The 21,210-nt window shown below is 44.5% G+C and overlaps 1 protein-coding gene across 2 annotated transcripts in view; it reads left to right on the top strand.

The window, feature by feature from the left end:
- LOC144784285 (calcium-regulated heat stable protein 1-like) overlaps positions 1 to 21,210 on the top strand; it is a 159,098-nt gene that overhangs the window by 71,589 nt on the left and 66,299 nt on the right. For both annotated transcript variants that reach the window (XM_078662968.1, XM_078662969.1), the window contains exon 2: positions 15,767 to 15,971. In XM_078662968.1, the coding sequence (XP_078519094.1) occupies positions 15,767 to 15,971 (205 nt within the window). The remainder of the gene's footprint in view (positions 1 to 15,766; positions 15,972 to 21,210) is intronic.

Below are 21,210 nucleotides of genomic sequence, written 5' to 3'. Positions count from 1 at the left end.
CAGAAATGGGAGGGCAAAACTGTGAAGGTTGGTGCAAATTTGTATTAAACACTGATGGTGGATCCTCAGTTTTCTCCATTAAAAAACTTTGAGGTTCATTTTTCTGATGATCTCTTGAAACACAATTCTACATTTAAAAGGATCATGCATAATATTGAAAAAGCTCCCACTCAAAGCCCTGGTGACACCACGGCAATGCTGCTGTTACTGAGTTTCAAAAAGACAAGGGAAATCCAGAGAGAAAATGACTCATTAAAGGATTTCCCTTCCCCCTACAACCTCACCAGGCATGACCTCATGCCGTAACTTCTCCACTAGTGAGAAGTGAGCAGGGTGAGCAATGCACATCCATGTGCCTGCTGTCACTGCAGTCCGGAAATAAACGGTACACCTGTGCCAGGGTACACAACAGAGCCCGATAGACACCCGTTTTGAGGCCCCCTTTAAACAAGCATTTGCAATGCAATAGGCCTCGCATTTGCGAGTATTTAAGCTACTGGCATTGTAAAATGACAAACCTTTTATCTATGTGTTGATTCTGAAAACAGATAAATAAAAGGCATTGCAATTTGCAATGCCAATAGCTTAAAATTTCGCAAATGCGAGACCTATTGCCTTGCAAATGCTTGTTCTATAATGAGAGGTAGAATTCCCTTTTCTAAGGTGAATCATGGATGGATGGAAAGCAGTAAAAAAAAAAGTAGTAGTATGATTTGGAAATTGTAAAAATTAACATTGAAAAATCTCAAATGAAAAATTAGTGTTACTAAGATATGAAGCATGGCACTAAACCAGTAAATCTACAAGTTGGTCAGTGGGTACATGTGAAGCGTGGTAAAAACTGCCTAAAGGGGAGAGTATGTTGAGTGAACCTAGAAGAATTGTCCAAGTAAAAAAACACTGGTATTGGATAATGGAGACATTTGGCACATGAGTCGCCTTGCTCTAACAGGAAAATGTAGTGGTAAGTTGATTGAAGATCTTACTCCAAGCCATGATTATTGCTGGTTAAATGGTAATGATGAAAATCTTATCCCCCCCCCCCCCGATGTGATTGAACATGTCATGATGATATTTGCGTCAATGAGAGTAAGGAGTGTGTTATGAGAAGAGGATGTTTGTAGGATAGTGAATCTAGGATTGGAAGTAGTAGTGAACTAACGCAAGATGAGGAGAATCAAGACGTGTCTTCATATTCTGCTGAGGTAAAAACATCTTGTGGTAGAATTGTTAAGAACCCTAATCATTTTAATGATTTTCTATGTGAATTAAAGAAATGATATAAATCAATGCAACTCCTCCCACACCTGAAGAGGTAGAGGCCACACCGGAGACACTGATGGAAGCACTTTATTTGAAATTCGGCAAGATGCATTTCGGCCAAGTTGTGGCCTTCCTCAGTTGCCATCAATTGTTTACTGGAGACAGTCACTCGTTTAAAATCCCCCTGCCACCATCCCATTGGTTGTGGGTCATCACACCCCCTTGTGGAGTTTCAACACAGCTTGCAGTTCGTAAACCACTACAAACCCCAGGATGCAATTCACAGGTAAGTGTTTAATGCGGTGTGTCCATGTGGATTCACGAAAATGTGGCAGGTTCACGACATGACAGGCAGTCAATGTCCAGAGGTTGATATCACTAGGTGCTTCCTTCCGTCCCCGAGCGTTCCAGCCCCTCAAAGATACTTGTCAGACGGCCAGGGGTAGAAATGACAATGCAGATTTCCACCTCCGTGAAGTCACGATCCGCGTTGCGTCCGCCCTGAATTCCAGTGTGTTGAGAGGCGGGCACCGGGCTATTGCAATACCTTGCACTTGTAAGAAGCCTCCGAAGCAGGGACCAGTTGAATCCCGGGCAAGTATAATCATTAATTTCTTTGAATATTCCAGGTTACACTCAGCCCAGTCTGCAAGCATGCGAGGGTCGGGGTTTTCGTAGGACGGCGCAAGCATGTTTCTTAAGCCGCGTGGTACTCTACCGACCTCTAAATATCCAGTGAGTGACCAGTGTTCCCACCATTTGGATTGTTCGGCCTTACTGGCTTTTTCCAGCGCTTTAAACAAATCTTTCACATTACCATGCGTATCTTGTGTAGGGGTTGCCGTTGTACTGGCAGACAGCTCCCCAGCCGGGGAGTCAGTAAACATACTTTTCGCCGCTTCTATTCGCCCCTGCAATGTGTCGGTGGACATGGTGTCAAGATGTGAGCTTCAGAATTATAAATCCTATGTATATCCGTTAAATAAGCTGAGTCTTGTGACGGATATACAATGCACTCTCCACTCGGGACTTACTGTGGAGCTCCGTTTGGCAGACAGGTACTCGCAGAAGCAGCCTGTGTCCTCAGTCAGCGGATGCCGACCTCCGACCCGGAACCACTCCCACGGTCTTCCCTGCTGTTATGTCCGAAGCTTCCACTCTCCCGGGGCACTCGGGTCACTCCTCACGGAGTCTGGAAGGAAAGATCCCGGCAGGAATCACAGCTTCTCGCCCAAGAGCCCAAGCGTGGAGGGGTTCGCCAAATCCGGGGAAGCAGTCCCGAAGGTATTTTAGGCATACAAAACGTCTCTGCAGTCACGCAGAAAAATGACGAGGCGAACCCAGGAATTGGAGCTGGTTATTTTATTCTGCTCTCCACCACACCACCATTACGCGTTTCGGTCGACCACGGCCTTGATCACATGACAGCGTGTAGGGGCGTATGTGCTCAATTTAAAGTGCTAGTGCCAATGCAATCTTGCTAGTAATAGACATAAACAACATACTGTCTTAACTTGTTAATGCTTAAATGCAATTGACCACGATCCTGTCAATTCTAGAAATAGCTCATGAGAAGATATATATATATATATATATATATATATATATATATATATATATATATATACACACAGATTCTTCCCAACGAAAGAAAAACAGCGACCCAGGAGGAAACGGTGGAAACACTGGTTTTAATGGCACAGATGCGAATGCATTTCGGCAGCCATTCTGCCTTCCTCAGCGCCCTACCAGCGAGATGTCATGCTGCAGGTGAGTCCCTCCTTTAAACGCCTGCTAATGCAAGCCAGCTCCACCCCTAGGGTTAGTACCCACACCTGTGTAGTCCCGCATGTGGTGCAAGACTACAGATCCCAGGATGCAACTCAGTGGTGCCTGGAGCCTAGGTGCAGGAATGTTACCGTTAATGGTGAAATGTCAAAGGCGGGGGGGCAGGGAACAGCGTGAGCTTCTGGAGTTTGCTGTGATGGAAATACCGCTTTGGTGTGCCAGTCATCCGGTGCCTCCTCCGGTCCCCCAATACCGTCACAGCCACGAACACCAAAGAGTCATTAAAGCAGGGGATGAACCGCAATGTGTTCTACCCAGCATGAAATTGTCCATTCCAAAACTGCTCGTTTTTCTCCTCGGCTTCGATGGCGGGCTTGCAGCCAGTCCAACAAACGCTGGCAAAATAAACCGGACTGCAAGAGTCCGAAGGTTCCAGTGTCGCTGGTCGCCCAAAACGTGACGGGGGTCATCTGCAAAAAGCGCCTCTGGATAGCGCTGTAATTTGTACACACAGATTCTTCCCAACGAAAGAAAAACAGCGACCCAGGAGGAAACGGTGGAAACACTGGTTTTAATGGCACAGATGCGAATGCATTTCGGCAGCCATTCTGCCTTCCTCAGCGCCCAAAGCATCCTACCAGCGAGATGTCATGCTGCAGGTGAGTCCCTCCTTTAAACGCCTGCTAATGCAAGCCAGCTCCACCCCTAGGGTTAGTACCCACACCTGTGTAGTCCTGCATGTGGTGCAAGACTACAGATCCCAGGATGCAACTCAGTGGTGCCTGGAGCCTAGGTGCAGGAATGTTACCGTTAATGGTGAAATGTCAAAGGCGGGGGGGCAGGAAACAGCGTGAGCTTCTGGAGTTTGCTGTGATGGAAATACCGCTTTGGTGTGCCAGTCATCCGGTGCCTCCTCCGGTCCCCCAATACCGTCACAGCCACGAACACCAAAGAGTCATTAAAGCAGGGGATGAACCGCATATATATATATATTAGTATTGTTAATGAATCTAGTATAGCATGGGTAGAATGTGTTAGTTGTCGAATCCCTGTTGCATGCAGTCTAAGGTATATATTATAATATAAATAAGGTCATTTTGTACTGTTCGTGTCCTTGGATTTACATCTCGCCTGCCAAGGGGTTGTTGATATTAAAGAAGACACTTATGGAAAGTATTGTCGTGTTGATTATTCGAGGTCAATGCTATAATCAGCATAGTTGTATATCAAGGGTTTGATTAAGGGTACGAAATACGCGCAATTTTCAGCATTTTGGGGAAATTAACGGAAATGCAAAATCGCAATTGTGCCCTATTTTTTAGTGAGGAGAGCATAATCTCATCCATTTTGGGTATAGTGTATGGATTTCACACTGAAAACAATAAAGAAGCACTAAAAACACGACCCGCAAACAGCCGCTTGCGGTCTGCTCATTTGCAGCATTGCAATGCGCTTGCCCAATTTTTTTTCTCCGAATGGCACATAATTACTCAGCTTGACATAATAGCGCGTTTATCTGAGATAACACTAGTGTAGCGGATATTTTGCCCGTGACTAATAAAGGCCACGTACGTTTTGACTTGGCCATAGCCTTTGCTACTTTGGCCTTCTCCTGGTCAGTATCGGATAAAGTATGTATGTGTGTCTGGAGAAACAAAGAAACGGTGTGCATTATTTCTCGAAGAATGTCTGACCCACTGACTTCGTGGTGCTACTCGTCTCCCTGATCTCTCCGCTACTTTTGCACCTACATGTTGAACTACCGAATAGCCTCGTGCACCCGCTTGATGTGACATTCCACACTTACTCCAGTAAAATGCAGGTCCTCGTCAGTCTCCCACAAGGGCGACGGATTCTCTGACGACGGCCATTTTCAGAAATGAATGAATCTGAAATAGCCCTGTTTAAATGACTGGTCACCGATAATGTAACTGTGTCTTAAGGTAACAGTACCCAAAACTAACAGATCATTTTTATTTTCCCATTATTATCAAATAAAACATTTTTATACTGTTTTATCTAAAGAGCCAAACGTTCGGCATTTTGTATATGTATTTTTTAAATCTGAAACTGTTACTCTTATGCTTTAACTTGATCTATATCTGAATTGGGTAGAATGAGGGCACGCATTCATAGGTGATGTTGAATGATGGTACAGTGGACAGACAATTTGTGTTTCATGGACCAAAGTTTTAAAATACCAGCCTTTTGGAATGCAGAAAATTACATCTGAGGGTCATGCCTGGCTTTACTCAATCTTATCTACTGCCGTTTTTCTTTTAAGAATCTATATGTTGCATCATCACGTGCATGCTTTTGCAAATAAAACAAATACATTTAAAGTTTGGCTTCAGAATAACTCAGTCACTGAAGTTCTGACTTGCCACCGAATATTAAAGGGAGATAGAAAGTCTCCTCAGACACACATATGGTCACTTTAAGTCGTCCAGTTTCGTTTGTGATTGAACTTAAGGCCACATTCTACTAGCAGACTTTTCAAGACGTATATCAAGTAACATACATTATGTAACAGCCACTGTGGGCTGATGCCAGGTACCCAGCATTCGCAAAACACATCCTTGTCTCTTTTCACACTGCTATGCACCACACAGTTTTAAGATCTCTTCTCTTCTGTAACTATTTATCTTGCATAACACAACAATTTGTACCTCTACACTACCGTGACTCTGATACTTTTAACCTCTTATTACTCCTAAACATCCTTCTGGTAAGTCTCTTCTCTTCTCATCTAATCTAATTGTCCCATATCACTGAAATGTGCTTTCTCGATATCTTTATCTCCTCACTTTCAAAAGTGCTCTAAGGACACCTTCTAAACAACAAAAGTAGGACAGATGATTGATTGCCTCATCTGTAACTCGCCTGCCTCCTATTCTCTAACTCCTTTTACGTATTTATGCTAATATAATGTAAATATGAAAATTGCCATGTCTGTTCTGTATCTCAACCACTATTCATCTTGTATCATATCCACACAAAGTCAGTGTTTATCTCCCTGTTGTACAGCATTTCTTGATGAAATTTCTTACTGCTCAGAAAGGGAAACAAGCATTTGCAATGCAATAGTTCTCGCATTATTAAAGTTTGAGCTATTGGTGTTGCATTATTTAGTAATGCCAATAGCTCAAATTTTAATAATGCGAGACCTATTGCATTGCAAATGCTTGTTTTGGTATTATGTTTCTTTCTGCAGAAAAGGAAAAAATGCTAATCTGTAGTTCACCTTCACAGAACGTAAAGTAAGGCAGAACAATAGCTATATTGTGAGTACTTCCGAAAGTCTATTTCTAAAATCAACAGTCTTGAAAGGCCAGAGAGGTAGGATTCGGGAGCCAGGTAAAAAATCTTTTGGGGGCGGTCGTGGACAGCAATACACATTCAAGGATTATCTCACTTAGCCACATCAAAAAGATATATTTAAATGAAAACTGCAAGAATCTAATCTCCGATCTGGCCGCAAGAATGGTGTCCAAAATGTAAATGTGTGACACAAAATTTTACAAATCAATGCTTCAGCAACCTTGGCAATATGAGGACACACCTTGTATACCTGTCTTCACCCAGAAACTGCCCCACTAGAATCCTAGGGTTAACCGCCCCTCACCCCAACAAAAAAAACAACACAATAATTGTAAAAAAATAAATAATCCAAGATCACACACACTGGTCGCCCAGAACAGTACAAGCGAATACACTGCACACACACTGGCAGTACAGAGGCCCTCAGCCGCTAGAATACGTAGAGGTTCTTGGTGTCAGGGCCACGTCCACCGAACAGCACCGGGTTGAGCTCGTCCTGTGGGAAGCCATGCCGCATATAATTGTCTTAGCCAAAGCTGAACATGCCACGGGCTTGCTCCCGCATCCGGTGCAGCAGTCCCGGAGGGAGCACCGCCCATACTCGTCCCCGGGAGGTAAAAGATAGTGTTCGTATGAGGGCGGGGAACAAGCAGGGAGCCGTAGAACGGCAGAGGAGATGGGCAGTCCAGCCCAGGCACCCCATCACTGGCCAATGCCCAGGCATAGCAGCTAGTGCATCCGAGCCACAGGAGCAGCAGCGCCAGTACTACAGAGCGCCATGACATGGTGCAAATCTAGGGCCCCAGCTTCGCATAGCGCTTGTCACCAAGAAGGGAAGCGGCAAGGCGCAGACTAAAACTCAGCACCGACAGCTGTCTACGCTTCAAGTAAGACACTAAACGTCCACACACAGGCTCTGCATCTTTTAACAATTACAACACTTCGCGGTAGGTGAGGCATAGGCATGGACAATAACTCGAAACTATGAACCTCATCGCCCTTTGTGACCGGAAAGTTTGCTGTCAGCGTGAGATTATAAAAGTTAACCGGAAAGATCCGAGCCATCTCTTAATATTGATGCTCTCTCAAATAATAGATGATTATACAAGTACAGTACCAGCGGTACCAAACCGACTCAAACATGGAGAATTACTAATGTAATAATTCAAAGATGGCTGCCACGTATTTAGTAATTGCACAAAGTAGACCAGCCACTGTAGACTTAGTTTAGAGAAACCGATATCGCAAGCAAAGAAGCCCGCGAGTGGTGCGTGTGCCACAGCGAAACATGTGGTTTCAATTATCGCGCCCATGCCTGGGCAAGATAATTGAAACAACATGGCCTTTGGTGCGCGTAATAGACACCAATAGGCCATGGGCGGAGCTATGCGCCCGCCTTTGGCCTATTTCGTGCTGTCTTGGTAAAAAAAAAGCACACAAAGGCCAATAGCGGGACACAAAAGGAAAAGCACAAGCGTGTGCGATTTCTACGTCACTCTCCGAAACCCCATTTTTAGCTACTAAATGTTTCGCGCTGCACACTGCACCGCTAGACGCGAGACCTAAAAAGTATATTGGCTCCTTCACTGGTTTGGGGTCTTTCACAGAAAGAGTACCTTTTTTCCTTTTCCCGCTTTTGTGGTTGCATACTTCATAGCTTTCAGTGTCTCCTAGTATCTGCTGGTAGTGTTTTTAATCTGGTATTTTTTTTAGTTTTTAGTGTTTATTTATATTAAGGCCATTAATTTGGTTGTATGACGTTACCATGTAATGCCTTTACCACACATGGCCTTTACTACATATTGCCTTTGCAACTAAAGGGTAAGTATATATCAGGTAAGTGAAATCCCTATTTTTATTTACGCAACCTTCTCACCAAATACTCTTACTTGCCCATAAACCCTAAAAATACCCCCACCCCTACCCCCAATACCCATACCCAACTCTAAAAACATCATTACCACCCAATACCCTTACCCACCCCTAAACCCTAAAATCACCCTTACCACCCTACTATACCCATAATCCATCATAAAAACACCCTTATCAGCGAGCACCTCACCCTCCCATAAGCCCCTTTACCACTCAATACCCCTACCCACCCCATATCATATATAAAATATGAAAAATCACGCCGTCTTTACAGTGCGATAAGCAAGCCCAGCCAATTGATGCCCCCTGCACAACATGAAACTGTAAAATGGAGTTTTTGCAACATCTGTTAAAACCTTAAATTGTACAAAAGAAAAGAAATGGGTAAAGCTTTAATTCAGCACTTTGATTGTATTGGTACCGTATATGACTTTATTCTCCAGTGATTCCATCAGGAATGTGTATTAAGAAAAGGAAGTGCATTTCCCATCTTGTTTTTCTCCTTCTGTTTTTCTCTTCCCTTGTTCCTCTTGCCTTCTTACTTTGTCAATCTTTTCTATACTCCATTTTAATTCTTGTATTTCCGCCTTCCTCTCCCTCTTCAAAGATCTGTTTTTTTCTCGCCATGTTAGTTTCTGACTAATATGACTTGGCACGAAAACGTAGGATTGTAATATGACTGGTATGGTTGTGAAAAACGGCTTCTGTCTAAAGATTGGACACCTATATTCAATCTTCTCTCCCAGCTAAATGCAAGAAATCTCCACAATGAAAGAGTATGTGGACATACAACAGTTGGGCAATCCATTCTGTATTTTTTTTTTAATAAAGTACAGTATTGTGATCAAGTTCTTTTGAAGAATTTACAAATTTGTAGCAGGGATTTAAGAGGGCATCAAGCTGGAGGTTTTGTGAAGAATGCATCTTGAGGTAAAATAGACTGTCTTTAGAGAGCTGTCTCAACCCCGCATTGGCATCTGACTTTGCCTCAGCAGTGCCTGACTGCTAAAAGATAACACACAAAGACTCCGTCAACAAACACAGAGGTGGAATCCCCATAATTCACAAGGTAGTCCTACACTGCACCACCATCGCAGACAACGCCACCCTGATCATGGAGCATCTCAACTTCAAACTCAACAGAGACGGCAAAATCACTATCAGAGGCACGTTTGCCAACAGACCTCCAGGCACTAGCCTCAAATTCTGCTACGCCATCCCTGATTTCATCGCATCACTTGCCATCGACTCCAAGCACTACATCTTCCTCCTAGACCTCAATTTCCACATTGATGACCCTGGTGACACCACCACCTCCAATCTCGAAAGCATGAACACCCTCGCCTTATTCAACTGGTCACCAACCCCACGCACACCACAGGACACACACTTGACCCTATTTTCATAGCCAGCGACAGAGTCCAGTACAGCCACGTCGCAAAACTCACCTGGACAGACCACACCATTGTCCACTTCTTCATCACAGCCCCCTTCCCTCCCCCCCAGCACCCCTCCCTGAAACTGGAACAAAGTGTCTGAGAGCCAATAGATCAACACCCTCAACTCCTCCCACCCAGACACCACCCAGACACCTCAACCAACATAGAACAGGCTGTCAAGAACTTCTAGGCCCAGATTTCTGACTGCGCTGATGAGCCGCCCCGATGAAGCCCACAACATTTTAGAGACCCTCCAAACAGGCTGGTATACCATGGAAATAAGAGCTACCAAACGAAACTGCAAGCAACTTGAAAGAAGATGGCGTATCAGCAAAGACACCACAAACCAAACATCCTGGAAAACATCTCTTAACCTATACCACTATCTCCTGACAAGGACAAAAAAAGCGCCATTGCCAACCGCGTCAAGGCTAGTGCCGACCTCTGGAAAGAGCTATTCAACATCGTCAGAGTTCTCCTACCCCTCAGCCTCTGAAAACATCATCACCCTCTTCCAGGAGCTCTGTGCCTACTTGGCGTACTTCTTCCATGCCAAGATCTCCTACTTCAACAAAAATGTTCGAGCTCCAACCCACCAACATCCTCAGCCTCATTGCCCCACAAAGGCAATCCCTGACCACCTGGGTGCAGCTCACCAATCCGAAAACCACAGCCATAATGAACTCCATCCACCTAGAATCACTGGTGGACCCTTGCCCCCACATCTTCAACCTTCAGCAATGAACTCACCACCATCTTCAATGCATCCATCGCAGTGACCACCTTTCCTGATGAATGGAAACACGCTGAGGTTAAACCCCCTCCTCAAGAAACCGTCCACCAATTACAGTGAGCTCAAGAATATCAGTTTCATCTCTCTGCTCCCTTAACCTGCCACGGTCCTCAAAAAGGCCACCAACCGCCAACTCACGGAACACCTGGAGTACAGCCTTCTGTACATCTCCCAGTCTGGATTCCTTGCCAATCACAGTGCCAAACCCACCCCCATCGCTGCCACGGGTAACATTAAAGTCCTCCTTTACTGAGGAGAAACAGCAGCCCTGATTCTCCTGGACATTTCAGCAGCAGTTAATGCCGTATCCCACTACATTAGAATCAAGGGAGACTCCCTCAGATGGCTCACCTCCTTCCTCACCAGAAAAACCCAGAGAATCCACCTGCCTCCCTACACCTTCAAACACAGAACGATTATCTGCGGCATCCCTCAAGGGTCATCTCTCAGCCCCACCCTGTTTAAGACCTACTTAGGCTGCAGAGAGTTGAATGAGAATCAGAGCTGCGGTTCCTCCATGGTCAAGGCGGGTTCAGAGTTAAGGGTTGCTGCGATGAGGGCAGTTTTAGTGCTGCGATTGCTACTGAACCCAGATTGGGAGGCTTTGAGTTGGTGGTTCTGTTCCAAGTGTGTCATGAGTTGCTTGTTGATGATCTTTTTCAGTACCTTTGCTGGGAATGAGAACAAGGAGATTGACGGTGGATTTTGAGCTTACTGAGGTTGTCGGAGGGTTTTTTATGTAACGGTCTGATTTTGGCGTGCTTCCAGGCATTGTGAAATGCCATCAAATGCAGCAGAGGGGTCAAGGAGAGTTGGAAAAGAGACTTCACCCCCATATTCTGAATCTGATACGCGTTGTCCACAACATTGAGCAGTGGAATTTGGTATTGTGCCCCATTGTGAAGCCAGATTGGAAGTTCTATAGTGATCTTATTAAAACATTGGTTAATTTCTTTAACTACACATTTTTCCATTATTTTGGGACCAAAAAAAGCAACAATAAGCAAACCCGCCAAGGGCATGGCATTTTCATCAATGCCCATGTCAGCATTCACAGCGTTCTAGGATACAACTTATGCCTTTTTATGGAATTAACATAATTCTTAGACATGACATTTCACAATTAAAGAGCCTTAAAAATGTACATTCTGTTAAGCCTTCCAATTGCACCCAGCATCATTGTCTTGTAATCCACACATCCGTTGTGTTAACATAATTTATGTAGATAGTACTTTTAACATGGTATGCCATACTCCTAGGTGGGTATCTGCTTTCGCCCATTCAGGGTGTAAGATGGGGCCTCCAGCTCCACTATATCTCTCACCCTGTCCTGCTCTCTGCCACGTATTGCAGCAAAGGCCTATCTTTGCACCACCGTCTTAAATGCCTTCCAGAAGCACTCTGGAGTGTTGTGGGCAAAATTTTCTGTTATGCAGCAACATACGAGGTCCACAATGGAGTCATGTCTGAAGCACCAGGGACTCCAGAATTAAACGCCCTGTTGACTCAACTGAGGGATGTGTATCATTAACTCTATTGGAGCATGATCCAAGCCATCCCTGGGAAGGATACAGATGCCCTTCACTGCGGGCATACTATGGAATGGGATAGTAAAAAGTAGTCCATGAGCTGCAATAATGTACAGCAGAGGCAGGTGTAAAGTGTCAGTCATGGAGATGCCATGTGTGCCATACATTGTTTAGCCCCATTAATGTCGCCCATTTATATAGGGCTGGTGTTCTGGAAGAGGTTGAGGTTTGAAGGGGTGTCTACAGATTTAGCAACAGTGGCCTCCGTCACGACCTAGGATCAGTGCATCTCCGCAGGTTGGCAAGCAAGCCTCAGTCTAGGCCTGCAAAGTGGGAATTACCAGTGAAGGGGGTACTTAGACTCTACATAGCACCCAGGGGATCCAATGAAACTTTAATAATGAGGAAACACCCTTGTCTGTCTGTATGGGATTTTATTATTACTTGTGAGAGCGATTTTATATATGAGGATTGCTAAACCTCTGGAGCCCCCTAGTAAAACCTGCATGACACACCCTAATATACCTGTATCTACCTAAGACGTTTGAGTTGGTAACCAAAGTCACAGTTTGTGGGTCTTCAGCAACACCATGACCTTTTGGACTAATTTCTTAATATACTGCAGCTATGCTTCCCCCTTAATTCTATGAAAGAGCCCATTGACATTCCTGGCCAATATTCCAGTGTGTGCCAACCCATCCGTATTTGTATGATATTGTATTAAATAATTTTGATTCCACTTCCCACCTGCAAGCATCTGTCGCCCAGACTTGAACAACCCTCTTAACTTGCTCCTGTAATCTACAAACCGGAACAAGCAACTGGGAAAGCGCTCTACCCACAAAAGTGAGAGGAGATCGTCAGTGTAGAGCATCCCCACCGCGCCTCCAAACAAGATCATAATCTCTAGGTGGACCATGTATCTAGATGTGTAAATAGCCCTTTCTCAACCAACCACAACCCTGGGCCTCTCCACCAGATCTGAATAGGCTCATAATGCTGCAGGTTCTGTATGTTTCCAGGTAGTGCTGTAGGGGTGAAGGGGAGGGAGGAGGCATTCCTCTAAGATCTCATACAGAGTTCAGGAAGTCTGCAGGTCATCATGGCTTCACCAGCGGAAGCTGTCTTGGAGCCAGATCCCCGTCCGGCTACCCTAAATTTGCCAGCCTTTTAATTGCGACTGTGTGACACTCGATAATGGTTTTGTGTTGTTGTGACTCTGGCTCGCCATCAGTGAAAGGCTGACTCTATCTATAGAGCCAGGCCTCTTCAAAATGCAGTGTTTGGTCCCCCACTCCCATGCCACCTCAGGGGTCTCCAAAAAGGAGGCTTTAGATTGCTAAATCATTTTTAGTTTGGCCGGGAATAGAAGACGATAGTCTGTTAATAGCAGGGAGTACCTGCTTGAGTCCTTCAAATGTTTTTCATTGTTGCTGAACTAGCATAGTGTAGTTTGGAGAAATCAGTAATCTCAGAGTGTCATGTATGAGCTAGCCACTCTACTGGGCCTCTTAGATTGGTGCCTCGATCTTTATGTTAAGGATTCTGGGTATGATTGACTGGGAAGGGCTACCAGGCTGTGATCTTGTCCGATGATGAAACAAGGCAAAAGATTATCTGTAGGTATAATTAATTAAAACCATTGTAACAGAAAGTGCTCAGGGAGAGAGACTTCTGCGCCCCCCCCCCCCCCCCCCCCTCATGGAACCCCAGAAGTGGGGCATCCTGTTCCCCATCTAACGGTCTTGTTTGCAGATGAAAGTCTCTGAACCTGGTCTTAAAGTCTCGCACTGAGTCTTCCAGTTCTCCCATCCACCTATGGTGGAGGAGTGCCTTCTCCCCTGCTATCTGCCTCGAAACGGCAGGAAAGGAAAAATAAAACTACAATAATGTATTTATTTATTAACCCCTTGCATGCTGATGACGAGCTCAGCTCGTCATGAGGTACACCGCTCGTACGCTCATGACGAGCTGAGCTCGTCATGAACCACGGGATTTCGCGATTCTCAGCGCACAGCGGGAAAAAGCGCCGCGCGCATGTGGTTAATGCTGCATTTCCTTTCCTGGCGTAGTTTTTGAGAGTGGGGCCAGGGGGATGACAGTCACTGGAGGGGAAGTGAAGCACTGGTATCAGTGCACATGTGGGTTTGGCCGGCCATCTCATGACAGCCAACAGACATGCGCACAGAAGCGGTCTCCAAACCGAGCTGCTTTGCCGGTGTGGAGACCACACTACGAAACAAATGATGGAGAGAATGCTGAATGAATCAGACATTCAACCCCAGTCAAAAGATCAGGGTTAAATCCATTGTTCTTTTGCTCACCATGCCACCCCAGTTTAGACCCAGCCATATGCAAATCAGTCTTGACCCTGCTCTTCATGGGAATAGTCCAGCCCGAACTGCCAGGCCGGGTCCTCCCTGGACCAGAAACGAGCATCCTAGGACTGGTTTCTGGGTTTTACCCCCTCGCAGCCAGGCTAGCTTGAATCCAGTGGCACAGTGAGCAAGGGACCCATGTCTGGGCATACCCATACCACTTAGGGCGAAAAGTGCTATGCAAGCTCATGATGGACGGAATGCTGAAAGAGACAACAGGCACAGACTCCCAGTCTCCATGTGAGCACAAATTCTGGGCACTCAGTGCTGTCATGAAAGAGAGCAGCGCATGATTGGCCACAGGGCGGGTCTGGGAGCCTGTGCCTGCAGTGGACTGGAGAAGAAGAGCGTGATACAGCTGGGTGCAGGTACGTTAATTTTTTTTTTTTTTGCCTCATCTTCAAATCTTCTGACACTGTCAACAGGGCAGTGTACCCAGGCAGGTCGAACATGCAACATCCATTTGTCTTTTTCCTCTGCTCCAGTGCCAGTCATAGGGCGTTGGCCTCTCCCACCTGCTCCAACTCCTCTTGTCGCCCGAACCAGGGCTGATCCATGCACTCAGCGCTTCCATGGCCATGGAGTTCGGCATCAGCCAGCCCAATGCCTCTGGGCTGCTGAGTGCGTCCCCCAGCAGCTGTGCCTCCAATTTCAACTGGCTGCACCTCCCACAGGGGATACCGCCTAATCTCCGGTGAGTGTCCAAGGGCGCAGAAGGCCCTGGATTTAGGTGATCAGGGAGTCAGCCGACCCATCTCTGCCACCAGCACCAGGATATGTCTAGCGCCCAAGTCACTACGGCTGTCTTCGTTCTCAAAGCTCTGTCTCTCCAAGCAGGTCCTCATTAACCTCAGCCAGGCAAGCGCCTCCAGGCAGCCATGTCTACCACACTGCTGCTGGTCAGAGTCTCTGGTAATCCACTTCTCCTTAAGGCTGCACACAGCTCTAACTGGCACCCATGTCTCCCTGTTTTTTTATGGCCTGGTGGGCATGGACAGTACATAAAAGTAAGGCAAGAGCAATGAGGATAGTGGTTGCATGGGCGGGAGCTTCGCTTCTAAGCCTAATAATGTTGCCAGGTTGCCCCATACCCCCACCTCCTCTGTCCCACCGCGGAACAAAGTTTAACATAAATCGCTTCCATTCTTCCAAGTTCTGTGAATTGTATGTACTGTTTTCTCCAAATTATTATGATTTATAACTAGATACATTTTGGTTAAAAAAACTAGACAGAAGTTAGCGATGGAATGTAAATATGACTTGATTAGAGCTACTTGTTATACTGCTCTTGGTCATATGCAGATATTTGTATATGAGTTGTCTTTAAAAAATGGTGATGAAAGTTGTACACTAACAGATGTGCTGTCCTTTTTTGCGTCTCAGGTGTAACCACAAATATGTCTACTGAATCGACAACTGACATCCCTGCCCAAGCAAATGGCTCTCCAGTGTCTTTCTCACCACCAGCACCACCAGGAAAGCACCACCTGCAAGGGAACCACAGACCCAGTGATCGCTCGCACTCACCCATGAGGGGTCTCCGTGTTCCCAGCCCGATACCTACCCGGCGGACCAGGACATACTCCGCGTGAGTGAAGGCACTGATTTGAACTTGTAGGAATATGGGCAGGCTAGGTAGTGGACCGCATTAGTCTTTCTTTCAGATCATTCAAACCAAGCTTCAGGAAATGGGCTGGGATATTTAGATTTTTGTGAGCAGAGGAGGGACTGTCTTTTTATTTCTGGACTAGAACTCACCCTATTGACGTGTATTTTGTGTCTCTGCATTTTTTCCGGAATTACGCATTGAGAAAAAATTACCAAATAGACGACACTTCCTGTCAACATTGAGAGACTAATGCCTCTCACTAGTAGTTTTTGGCAGTCCTATATGACAAGAAAAAGACCTGAGCAGTACAAGCTGGACTGAAATGTGAACTAGCCAGGAAGTTTCTGTATAAATGGCTGACATTTCTATTTCTCGAAGTTAAGTATTTGAAAATAATGGATAAACACCCAACACTGGGCCAGGTATATAAAGATCTGTGACATACTGTTGGGAAGACATGTGTGACGACTTGCTGGTTCCTTTTAATCACAGTTAAGATGCTAGGTATTCTATTGCGGTCACAGTGGTTCTCCTAAAATGCACATGCGCTTAAATCTTGGATCACATGACCAAATGTTTTTTTGTAGTAGTGTGTGTGATATTTGTCTGCTGCACATAAAAAGTTGTTAAGCATATATGTATCACTGGGATAACATTGTACCAACGAATCATTTTCCATAGCTAACTGAAAGTTTCGTGAATTATGGATTTCGGTCAGGAAGATATTTTTTTCACCCTCTGATGACCTGTTCACTATGGCAATGCACTTGCGTCATAAAAGCTTAAGTGTGCACTGCCCAGCCACGTTATTTCCACTGTTTGATCTGCATATTCCCTATGAAAGGTAAACAAAACTAGCATTACTGGTGCAAAAAGTAGCACATTTTTATCTCACCATTGCGGAAAGCTGATGGAATATCCTTCGTGAGATAAAATGTACTTCAGTTTCCTGTTAAAAAGCACCTTAGGCTTGCCAGCTGAACCAAATTTAACATGCTACATTAAAAGATTTATCGGGTAAGATATGTGTATTAGAATACTACAGTGATAGGTGGTTGATGTTACCAAACCTCTTAATGATAAAATCGGTCCTTAATATATAATTACCCATTCTATATGTAAACGCTCTGTCTTGCTCATTCTGCGCCTCTATTTTAAAACGAACCTTCCCTACACAACACCTACAGAGTAAAGTGGTACTACAACAGCTTGTGTAATAAAAATAGATCACAAACCTGTTTAGCACAAAAGGTCACTTTATTAGGACAGGCTTGAAGTTCATTGAACCATCATTTACAAAAATGCATTCAATAAACCGTCCTCACTAATTACTCCTAAACATTCCCCTCCCTCAAACTGCAAAATATTCACCTTCCTCAATACGGATTCCCTTATTCTGCAGTCTCACTCTATCTTTTTCCATCTACAACACTCCCTTTGCATCCCAAATCTCTCTCACTCTCTACCAATCGTCCCCAGACAAACCCTGCTTTGTCTTGTCTGCGTTCTCAAACTCTTCTCCTCGTCATCCTCCCCCACCATCAACCCCTCCCAAAGGGTGGATACACCTGCACCTGACTCTTCATCCTCCCAAAACTACAGCTACCCTGTAAGGCCGAGGTCTTCAAACTTTTTTAGCCCCCCCTCTTGACAACAAATTCTGGAAGCTGGCGCATTCTGCATCATTGCTAGTCATTCCCACCTGCAGAGTCCAGGTCGTACATGGCAAATAATATGAAAGTAAGAGTGGTTAGTAAGCTGCAGTTTTTATACTGCCTGTGTTTAGGTGACAGATGCTTATTACAAACTTCAAATGAAAAGTCTGCCAGAAAAAATGTGCACAACAAAATTACAAGGGTGCATTCTGTTACACATAAAACAACATTTTGCATAGATCAATACATACAATTTCAAAACTGAGACAGGTTTACCAAAGAGACAGCCAATGTGTTGATGGATTCTTGCTACTACATCTGGCCCCTTGAGCCACCAGTGCATCACTTTTTGTGATGCACCAGCAGCGCCTTTTGCTGCTCCATATTTACAAGGATGGGAAAAGCCACCCTGAGTGGCTTTGCCTGTCCTTGTAAAAATGGCCCCTTTACACGCAGCACTATGAGGGAAAGGGGCATTGCACGGGTGTTGCTGTGGGTGTTCCAATGCAACACCCATGGAACCTGACAGTTCCAGATTTAGAAAAAAAATTGAAACCTGGAAATGTATCTGAATGCTACTCCTCCCCATGGTAGGCGTAGGGAGGCGCAACAAGGATAAATGTATTTTTTCTCCTAGTTTTTTATCTCTTTCCATGCATGCTGCATTTTGCAGCACATATAGAAAGAGGAAATCACCTCTGGTGATTGTTGATGTGCAGGAAGGTGTCCCTTCCTGCACATAATCAATCATTAAAAAAATGATGGTTTGCAAGTTCTATGTGGCTAATGTAGCACACATAGAAGTTGAAAAATGCCATTTCAGATTGTTTATGTGTAGGTGTCCCTTCTTGCCCATAAACAATCATCCCGTAACGCAGGCATACTTGCACCATGGTACAAGGGTGCCTGCATTGGCACGTGGCAGTAAATTGTGCGCCGGCGCAGGGGAGAGCAAAGGGATCCAGTAATACCCTTATAGATGTGATACATGTCTGTGCTTTTAAAGTGCTGCAGCGCGGCAAAGGGACTGGGGTGCCGCGCTGCAGCACTTCCTTGTAAATGAGGACCCCAGTTTTGAGTGGTACTTAGAAACTGGAGTGCTCACAAACATTTTTTATATATTTTTTACAATTTTATATAGCACAAACATGACCCAAAGGGATTGGCCGCTGTAGTAATGAGCTACAAGGAGTCCAGGTAGAAGTTGGTAGGTTTATTGTAATAGACAGCTTGAACAACCACCTTCAGCAGAAGCCCAGTTGAAAGTGCATCTCAACACCACATAGAATGTTACAGTGGAAATGTATGATAACAATTCTAACACAGAATGCTACTCTACAACTCTAACATGGAATACTCTAACATGGAATACTACACACCTTCCCCCCTTGAAAACAAAAAAAAAACTAAGACAAAATGAGGGAAAGAAGAAAACAAAACAAAGTAAAAATAAAAAAATTAAAAAGAGAGGAGCAAAAAATTAAGGAGAAGTTCAACAAAAATAATCATGCAACTTCGCAGGAATCTGCTTAACTCGAGAACTCTTCCTTGGAATAAAGTTAGGAACAACATTGTCTAGAGAAACAGGACTTTGAGACCCGGGAACATTCTCTTGGGAATTGGAATTGTCAACGTTGCTTTCATTAACAAGTGAAAAAGAAACATTCTGAGGAGAAATACCAACCGCAGGAACAGGGACCATTGAATCTTGACTCTCCTGCATGAAAGTGTCAACCATAGCAGAGTAAGGTACATGATCCTCAGTAATGGGGTTCTTAGGTTTGTTATCCAGATGGGAATTGTGGGAAGGAAGAGGAGATAACAGATTCGGGTTTTTACACAGAGAAACTCTTCTGAAATTCCATACTTTACCCCCTTCAACACGAACAGCTTTTGAGAAGATTTCAATAACTTTGCAAGGATCAGACCATTTGTTCCACTTGTTCCCAACAGACTTTCCAAACTTGACACGTACAAAATCACCAATACTAATCTTCCTACTGCAATTGTTTAAAGACATGGAATTGTTTTTCATTTTCTTTTGGTATTTCTCAACTCTATCCCTAACTACATCACAGTCAAAGGAAGATTCAACTGGGAATTTAATTTTCATCCACCAAGGGAGGAGTTTTGAACCAGGTTTCCTACCTCTAAGCATCTCAAAAGGAGACAAACCTGTAACTGAGTTAGGGGAGGTTCGATAGGACAATAATGTAGCACACAGGGTTTTCCTCCAATCTAGATTGCTTTTAACGGCTAATTGGATGGACTCCTTGATGACCCTGTTGAAGCGTTCCGTTTGACCATTGGCCTGGGGATTGTAATTGGACACCCTTTTGTGAGCAATGCCACACCTTTCAAGAAAAGACCCAAACTCTTTGCTGACAAATTGTGGACCATTATCAGATACAATTTCAGCTGGAATCCCTTCTCTACAAAAGACTTCGTCCAAAAACTGAACAACCTGTGTAGAACCAATTTTGTCCACAATCTTGAGCTCAGGCCATTTAGAAAAGTAGTCGATTAAGACTAAAGCAAAAACCTCTTTGTTCGGAGACAAAAATAGAGGTCCAACTATGTCAATACCCAGTTTTTTCCAGGGACAGGTGACAAACTCGATGGGAGAAATTTCTGTGGATAGGGGTTTCACAGTTTTGTCACTTTTGGCACATGGAGGACAAGAACTTACCCACTTATCAACCATTCTATCAATCCCGGGCCACCAGTAAAATTCACGGATACGTCTTTTGGTGCTGGACATACCCATATGGCCTTCATGCGCCATAGATACAATCTTTTCTCTCAAGGTAAAAGGAGGGACAATCTTGTCACTACGAATCAGAAAACCTTGGTTAAACATAAGTTCATCCTTAACTTTGAAGAAGGAAAGAACATCACCAGACAGATACCTTTCTTGGGGCCAACCATGTTGTAAATAATCCACAACACCAGATAAACAAGTATCATTACACATTGCTTCTCTCCAAGCACTCTCAGATATGCCAGTAGATAAATCATAGCTATTACATTCATTGACATCATCAATGTTAAAAACTACATCAGAGTCAGATAGGTCGGGAGAAATAGAATTAACGGTAACCTGGACATGCAGTCGGCATGTACATTTAAGCGACCAGGAATATATTCCACAATACACTGGAACTCTTGCAATTTCGCAGCTAGGCGGGCCAAACGTGCAGTTAAAGTTCTGCCCCCACCAGCTGCTAACATATTTATCAAAGGTTTGTGGTCAGTTCTTAAGCGGAACCTGGTCCCCTAAATGAACTGCCTAAAATGCTCACAAGCCCAAGTACATGCTAGAAGCTCTTTCTCTATGGTGGAGTAGTTATATTCAGCGCCACGCAATGTCCTGGAAGCGTAAAACTACATGTTCATCCCCATTACCCTTCTGGATTAACACAGCACCCAAACCAGTATTGCTTGCATCCACACATACTATGCATTCTTTACCCAGGTCAAATGGTCTGAGAAAAGGAGCATTTGCTATTTCTTGTTTCATAACGTCAAAAGCAGATTGCTGGTCATTACACCAAATAAATGTA

This window comes from Lissotriton helveticus, chromosome 10 (assembly GCF_964261635.1).
Source record: "Lissotriton helveticus chromosome 10, aLisHel1.1, whole genome shotgun sequence".
Lineage (NCBI taxonomy): Eukaryota > Metazoa > Chordata > Amphibia > Caudata > Salamandridae > Lissotriton > Lissotriton helveticus.
The sequence above is the reverse complement of the archived record's forward strand: the minus strand, read 5'-3'. Positions and strand labels throughout refer to the sequence as shown.